Here is a 7,855-nt window from a genome sequence, read left to right as displayed (position 1 = left end):
TCATAAGGTGAGTATGACATCTAAAAACATTTTTCTGTAATAAATTCTACAAGCAATTTTTCAATCTTTAAAAGTATTTTTTAAATTTTGTTAAATGTCTAATTTTTCTTTAAAAATATTTTTAGGTTAAAAATGTTTTTTAAAAAGACTTACAAATCAACTCAAATATAACATCCAAAAGCATTTTTCTATAATAAAGACTAACCGTAATTTACAACACTTTCTTCTAACGTAGATTTTAAATTATTTTTTATTTTAAAAAAAAGGGAAAAGAAGTTAAATTAGGAAAAATAATAATAAAGGGAAGATGGAAGGCAAGGATTAGCGGTAGAATACAAACCATCAGGTATCCGAGCCTAAAGGTTCGGAACCAGGTTTGGTATGGCTTTTGGGAACAAAAATGTTTGGAAGAGAAGAAAAAAGAAAGAGAAAGTGAGAGAAAGAGAGAGAAAATTTTTTAAGAAAAAAGTGAAAGAAAATTGGAAAAAAAAAATCAGAGCTGTTCTCTCTTTCTCTCTCTACGCTTCCCTATAACTCCCCTCTCTCTAGATTTCTCCTTCAAAAACCCAGTCTTTGTACCTGCATTCTCGTTCACAATTCAATCCAAATCTCTCTTATTTTCATTGAATTGATTTGAAGCAAGTTTCTATTGTAGAGGTTGTGGGTGGAGCTCAGATGGGTATGCTTTGAATTGGGGATTTGACTTGGTTGGCATTTGGGTTTCTTGGCGTTTGGTGTGGCAATGGCGACTGCAGAGGATGGAGTATTGGATTTCTCTGTGGCTTCTGTCGTTGAGGATGTTCTTCAGCAGCAAGGGAATCGATTAAGTGATGTTGATTTGGCGTCCAGGAAGGCCGAGGAGGCTTGTATGATCATTACTTTCCTTACATTTTGATGATTTTCTTTGTTTTATATTTTGCTTCTTTTTTTTTTTTTAATCAAATTTAAGATTTTTTTTTCTTGTTTTGAATTTTGTTTGTGAAAGTAGATGAAATTCATTTGGATTTGGCATGGGTTTTTTTCTTCTTGATGCTTAGTTTTGATTGAGATTTTCTATCAATTTTGAGTTCTTTTCAATGAACATAGAAGACATTTATTAGCATTTTGATTTTATTTTCATTGGGGTTTTATCGATTCTAATGTGTTTTCATTTCTCGTAAGATCATTGAATTTCTTGAATTCTGTAATGGGATGCCTTTGATATAACTTGGTATCTGTTAGTTTCAACAGAAAATGATTCCCGGAAAAAAAAATAATTTCCCGGGCTTTTTGCCCTTCTCTTTTTTGTCCGGGCTTCTGCCACTAAATCGATAATGCACTGCAATTCTTGAAGAAAATTAATCGCTGTTCTTTAGATTGCTTCAAGAAAAGATTATTTTTACACTTTAATATGATTATTTGCCGGGAAACTTTTTGGCTTGAAATATTTTCCCTCCAAACAAACAGAAGTTAGTTTTCCTGAAATTTCATTTTGCAATGATGTTGTAACGGTTCCTTCCCATCCTCCATAGTCACTGTTCCCACGTCATCTTTCTCCCTGCAGTTTCAGTAAAGGGTTTTCTTTTCTTTTTTTCTTTTTTTTTTTCTTTTAAATTTGATGTTTCATTTTTCCTTTTTATTATGTTGGTAGTGAAGTTTGGCTTCTCTTACTTCCAATTTACCCAAAAGAACTTACATGGGAACACTGTTTTGCAGCTTTGAGAAGGTATGAGGCAGCTGGGTGGCTAAGAAGGATGGTTGGAGTTGTTGGAGGTAGAGATTTGGCAGCAGAGCCTTCCGAAGAGGAATTCAGGCTCGGGTTGCGGAGTGGAATAATCCTTTGTAATGCCCTCAACAAGGTTCAACCAGGAGCTGTGTCAAAGGTATAGTTTGTCCTGATTTTTGTTGTAGTTTCGATTTTTTTCTTCATTATTTTCTTTTTCTTTTCTTTTAGTGTTCATGATGTTTATTGCTTATTCGTTATTAGGTAGTGGAAGGCACATATGATTCTGTTGTTACACCTGATGGAGCAGCTTTATCTGCATTCCAGTACTTTGAAAACGTGAGAAACTTCCTTGTGGCTCTGGAGGAAATGGGGCTTCCTTCGTTTGAAGCCTCTGATTTGGAACAGGTGAGTTTGCAGCTTCATTGACAAGAAAATGATGGGTTTTTGGTCTTGCAAATTTGCCTCAATTTTTGGAGTGCGATCGACATTTACTAAGATAAAATTTGGGAATGAGTAGACGATACAAAATGGCCCAAATCCAATATCACTTTTCCATTTTCTTAATTTTCAGGGAGGCAAATCTGCAAGGATTGTGAATTGTGTTCTGGCACTTAAATCTTATTACAACTGGAAACAAGGAGGAGGAAATGGATCATGGAAATATGGTGGGACTTGCAAACCCCCCATCTCTGGGAAACAGTTTGCAAGAAGAAATTCAGAGCCATTCGTGAATTCCTTTTCAAGGAGCTCATCAATAAGTGACAGGTCTCTAGATGGTTTCTCCAACGAGCAATTCCTAAACAGTGATCTTGGCAATGACCCGAGTGAAATGGTTAGCTTGCTTCCCTATTATAAAGAAAGAGTAGTAAGGACTTCCACTTTTGTTTTCTATTTTTATTTATTTTTTGCATTCTGATATGCAGAATACCTCTCGCCCCTTCAATACTCTTGTCCGTGCAGCGCTTTCTGATAAGAAGCAAGAAGAAATTCCAAATGTGAGAGTCCTAATTCCCTTTTTGTTAATTACAATACTTAACAAACAAACCCCGTTGGGGTAGGCATCTTGAAGGTGAATATTTTTCACTCTCTGTAATTAGCGTAACACCCAAGGGGGTTAACATGGACAAAACTTTCATTAACTCCCACTGAAGATTATTTCGGACCACAAAAGGACCCAGATTGAGATATGTATGTATGTGAATATATATATATATATCATATGATTTGCATCACTCTCCTATGTAGTATAATCAATTCAGAAAGATGTCCATGGATCACTTGCCCATCAACTATATATATATAGATATCACTTTTATGAGGAAGATGGCTTCTTCACATCCTTCATGATATGAGCATTCTCTACTGAGTCCAATTAATCTATTAATTATTATTTATTCTGAGAGAAGCATATTCCTTTCATCAGATTGTGGAATCTTTGCTGAGTAAAGTTATGGAGGAGTTTGAGATTCGTTTAACGAGCCAAAACGAGCTGGTAAGTGTCGTTTTATATCAGTTTTGTATTATGTGATTATATACCAATACATTTTTTGACTTAAGGCTCCTTGCGAATGTTTGTGTATGATAATTGTCAAGAGCCAAGCTCAGAATGAAATTTAAATCAATTGTCTAATTGTTTCATTTAGAACCAGTTCACAAGCACAGGTTGTGAATTTTCTCATTGACCTATTCACTGAGTTCTTGTCATTGCTTTGGTGGTCTGACAGATGAAACCAACTCCTAAAGATGCAGCTGTATCTGGTTTGAACAATTCTCTTTCACGAACTGCTTCAGGTGAACACAATTCTCTTTCAAGATCTGCTTCTGGTGAAAACAATGCTCTCTCGCAATCTGCCCCAGGTGAAACTAAGGTACAATCTTGGAATACCTCCTATGGTTCATTTTTCAGCATGCAAGTTGATAATGTTCATAATGAGCTTTTGATATTTAACAAAACTAAGTGGCATCTCCCTCTGCTGATGCAATGACTAAGATGGAGGAAAAGGCTTCAACACAGATAATAAAAGAGGAGTGCTACAATCAAGATGATACCCATGATGAGGAATCAGAAAGGCCATTTCTGAAACAGCAACTGTTGTTTGAACAACAACGGAGAGATGTTCAGGTATTTTACTGCAGTATCATTCTAGCCGCATAATTTTATTTTTAAAAAATATGTATAGGTCTAATTTGCTAATTGATAATGATATCCTGTAGGAACTGAAACATACTCTTCATTCTACAAAAGCTGGTATGCAGTTTATGCAAATGAAATACCATGAGGAATTTGAAAATCTAGGTACTATCTCAGATAAAATTTGTGCATGTTTCTTTGAAGGTTCATAAACTTGGAACTGTTAATCTTATTTTGACTTTGCTTTATAGGCAACCACTTGCATGGTTTAGTTCATGCCGCTTCAGGATACCGGAGAGTTCTTGAAGAAAACCGGAAATTATACAACCAATTGCAGGACCTTAAAGGTAAAATTAGAAGTGGCTTATGCCAAGACTTATCAAGATGATGCAATTAAGTTTCTCATCATCATTCTTTTTACGTTGAATTAGGAAGTATTAGGGTTTACTGCCGAGTGCGACCCTTCTTGGATGGACAACCGAAGTGTTTGAGCTCTGTGGATCAAATAGAAGAAGGAAGTATTTCAATCATCACCCCATCAAAGTATGGGAAAGAGGGCCGGAAATCTTTCAATTTCAACAAAGTTTTTGGTCCATCCGCAACCCAAGGTTGTTAAGGTCTCCATTTGGATGTTCATAAGATCCCCCCACATGTTAGTATTTCTTTTAATCATCCACTTTCATTTTCCTGCAGAGGAGGTATTTTCAGACACCCAGCCTCTGATTCGGTCTGTTCTTGATGGTTATAATGTTTGTATATTTGCATATGGCCAAACGGGATCAGGAAAAACTTATACTATGGTGAGATTTTCCATATATTATAATTCTTAATCATGATGATGATAAGCATTTTGTCACTGGCATGCTATTGATCAATCATATGACTATTTTTTTATTCCTCTTATTGACTTGTGCAGACTGGACCAAAAGAACTTACAGAGGAAGGCCTAGGCGTGAACTACAGGGCATTAAGCGACTTATTTCATCTCTCAGAACAGAGAAAGGGCACCCTTCACTATGAAGTTTCTGTTCAAATGATTGAAATTTACAATGAGCAAGTTAGGGATCTCCTTGTGACAGATGGTCTTAACAAGAAATATCCTTTTCTGCTTCATGGCAATGGCCTTTTTCTCTATACTATTATGTTTTCTTCAATTGAACTCTTATTTCTAATTGTGTTCTTAACTCCTAAGCACAGTAGAAATCCGTAACAGTTCTCAGAATGGAATAAATGTACCTGATGCAAACCTTGTACCTGTTTCATCAACATCGGATGTTATTTATCTGATGAACCTAGGGCAAAAGAATCGTGTAGTGAGTGCTACAGCGCTTAATGACCGAAGCAGTCGCTCTCACAGGTATAATTAATGTTGTCCTGTCCTACGAGATGTCTTAATTCTGAGCAGTGTCACTTCTTTAATTTTGTCTTACAATTCATGGAACCTCTTGAACGAAATCATCTACAAGATTCTAGTCCTATTGTATGTTGTCTAAACAGATAATTACTTCTATGTGATATGTATTTGCAGTTGTGTGACGGTTCATGTTCAAGGAAGGGACCTAACTTCTGGAGCAGTTATTCGAGGTTCTTTGCATCTAGTTGATCTGGCAGGAAGTGAAAGAGTTGACAAATCTGAGGTGACGGGAGCTGGATTAAAAGAGGCACAACATATTAACAAATCTCTATCTGCATTAGGAGATGTGATTGCTTCCCTTGCTCAAAAAAATTCTCATGTTCCTTATAGAAACAGTAAACTCACTCAACTGCTGCAAGATTCTCTTGGTAAGATTTAATTGTCCTAGCATGTGGACCCTTCCCTGAAGTGTTGTGACTCTTAATTATGTTTTTGATTGTTGAATCAATCAGGCGGGCAAGCAAAGACGCTAATGTTTGTTCACATAAGTCCCGAGCCTGAAGCTCAAGGAGAAACAATTAGTACACTCAAATTTGCTGAGCGGGTTTCTACTGTTGAGCTTGGTGCTGCTCGGGTTAACAAAGAAAGCTCAGATGTCAAAGAGCTAAGGGAACAGGTGCTTATGGTTTTTTTGTTTCCCCTTTTCTTATTTTGCTTGATATCTTAAGAATGTGCCTTCTATGTTTCTCCATTTTCCTGGTATGTTTTAGAGGGCTCATCTTGAGGCTGCCTCAGCTGATCAATATGTATTCTGTTTGCCTGCCATCAGATTGCTAACCTTAAGGCAGCTTTAGCAAGGAAGGAGGGAGAATCAGAGCACCAAACGTATTCCAGACCCAGCAGCCCAGAGAGACTCAAAATGAAGTCTCGTGGGTCTTCTCCTTCACTTCCAAGTTTGCGGAGTGTGGCAGACATGTCTGGCAGTCGCAGGCAACCAATGGAAGATGTTGGTAACATACAGGTATACTCACCTTTTAAACAGAGTATTTCTCTCTCCATGAGTGGTATTCCTTGTTTGTTTGTTTGTTTATTTTCAATACCACTGTCCAATTTATTTGTTGTGTGTACATAAACATCAATTCAACTGCTGCGAATGCCATACTCGACCAACATTGGATCACTCCCACTGCAAATTTGATGTAACCCATGCAAAAACTGACTGATTATTAGATGGGAATTCATTTTTGATCTTCTGCCCTGCAGGTTCGAAACAACTCTGCACTAAAGCCAAGAAGGCAAAGCTTTGATCTCCATGATTTGGCGAAAGCCTCAGCTGCCTGGAAAACTGGCAGTAGTCCTGCGATGAGCTCCCAAAAGGAAGATGAGGGAGAAATAGGCTCTGGTGATTGGGTTGATAAGGCCATGCTGAACAAGCAATACAATGTAAGTAGAGACAGGAACTCGCCAGGAAGTTGGGAAGAAGACAACAGACAATTGCCCGAAATGTTTTTCCAAACTCATCTCCCAAACCCCGCAAAGATATACCCTGAACAACCTTTCAATAAATTTTCAACAAACCAGAAGGATGGTAGAGACTACGATGGACAGAGGAATCGGTTTGAAGTAGCCACCGATGATTCAGATGAGCTTGAAGCTGCAACAAGTGATTGTTCTGAGCAAGACTTGCTTTGGCAACAACTGAATCTTCCCAGAGTCTCGAACATTCCTAATGGGTTGGGGTCAAAAAACAAGAGAACCAATTCAAAGCTAGTAAAAAGCCCAGAAAAAAGGTAATCTGCTTGATTCTCAACTCTTCTATTCAAAAACCTCCAACCATTGCTCTTTACCTCGCCATTTTCATCATTCTAATGCAATGTCGTGAATTTGTTAATAATTAGGAGCTTAATACCATCATTGGGTACTTCAGCATCACGGAAACTACCCATTGGAATCAGTCCACCATTGCACAGAAGGCAGGCAGTTACCGTTGATGGGAAGCAGAGAACTGGGAATGCAAAGTGAGAATGCAGTCTGTTTCCAGAACATGGTTTTATGATTTTGTTTTTGGTTTTGAATTTATAGTTAGGGAGAGAGAGAGAAAGAGAGAGAGGTTTTCTCACATATCAGAATGGCAACAATTCCAGTTGCCTGTGTTTTTATCCAGTGGTGATGGGGATGGTTATGGTGCCTCCTGCTGCCTGGTTTTTCGGTTTGTTTATATGAGTGTTCTTACTATAAAGGAGAAAAGAAAAAGGAAGATGACAAGTTGAGAGTCAAAAGAAATGTAGAGTTCTCTTACATACACATTTTTATGTCCTGTGTGTTGTGTTGATGATCTTTTTCCCAACCAAACTTGAATTCTGGATTGGAAATGAGAGAAAAGAAAAGACAGTAAGCAGCAGAAAGAAAACTTGTTTCATCTCCATCTCTTAACTAATGTCCACTCAACCCTATCTGTTTTTCTCACATACACATTCTTGAGTTCCTTAGCTTCTGGTATTTCAATGGAGAGGAGGCATTGCATATTGAACATCTGATTTGAATACATGTGGGTCACCTTCAAAAACCCCAAAAAAACCCTAGTCTTTGTGCATTTCTCTATAGAAATGTTACCCTTTGAAGCTGCCAATTAACTTAAAAGCTTAAATGGTTCGACCAATGCTTT

At 37.4% G+C, this 7,855-nt stretch overlaps 1 protein-coding gene across 1 annotated transcript; it reads left to right on the top strand.

Moving 5' to 3' along the window:
- Nucleotides 1-463: 463 nt before the first annotated feature.
- On the top strand, nucleotides 464-7,602 carry LOC117929701 (kinesin-like protein KIN-14I). Its single transcript, XM_034850081.1, has 19 exons — nucleotides 464-866; nucleotides 1,696-1,862; nucleotides 1,967-2,110; nucleotides 2,277-2,537; nucleotides 2,629-2,700; nucleotides 3,129-3,197; nucleotides 3,430-3,573; nucleotides 3,696-3,827; nucleotides 3,920-4,001; nucleotides 4,088-4,183; nucleotides 4,268-4,444; nucleotides 4,530-4,636; nucleotides 4,753-4,931; nucleotides 5,032-5,193; nucleotides 5,365-5,618; nucleotides 5,703-5,866; nucleotides 6,020-6,211; nucleotides 6,454-6,980; nucleotides 7,089-7,602. The coding sequence occupies exons 1-19, from the start codon at nucleotides 743-745 to the stop codon at nucleotides 7,210-7,212; spliced, it is 3,177 nt and encodes a 1,058-aa protein (XP_034705972.1). The 5' UTR covers nucleotides 464-742; the 3' UTR covers nucleotides 7,213-7,602.
- The last annotated feature ends 253 nt before the right edge of the window (nucleotides 7,603-7,855 follow it).

This window comes from Vitis riparia, chromosome 14 (assembly GCF_004353265.1).
Source record: "Vitis riparia cultivar Riparia Gloire de Montpellier isolate 1030 chromosome 14, EGFV_Vit.rip_1.0, whole genome shotgun sequence".
NCBI classification, from domain to species: Eukaryota; Viridiplantae; Streptophyta; class Magnoliopsida; order Vitales; family Vitaceae; genus Vitis; species Vitis riparia.
This window is presented reverse-complemented; position numbering and strand designations above follow the sequence as displayed.

Bases quoted from the DNA above. Each gene is read 5' to 3' on its own strand.
- LOC117929701 (XM_034850081.1), top strand. From the start codon at position 743: ATGGCGACTGCAGAGGATGGAGTATTGGATTTCTCTGTGGCTTCTGTC. The intron at 4,002-4,087 runs GTACTATCTCAG...TTTGCTTTATAG, and splicing joins TGAGGAATTTGAAAATCTAG to GCAACCACTTGCATGGTTTA. The intron at 4,445-4,529 runs GTTGTTAAGGTC...ATTTTCCTGCAG, and splicing joins TGGTCCATCCGCAACCCAAG to AGGAGGTATTTTCAGACACC.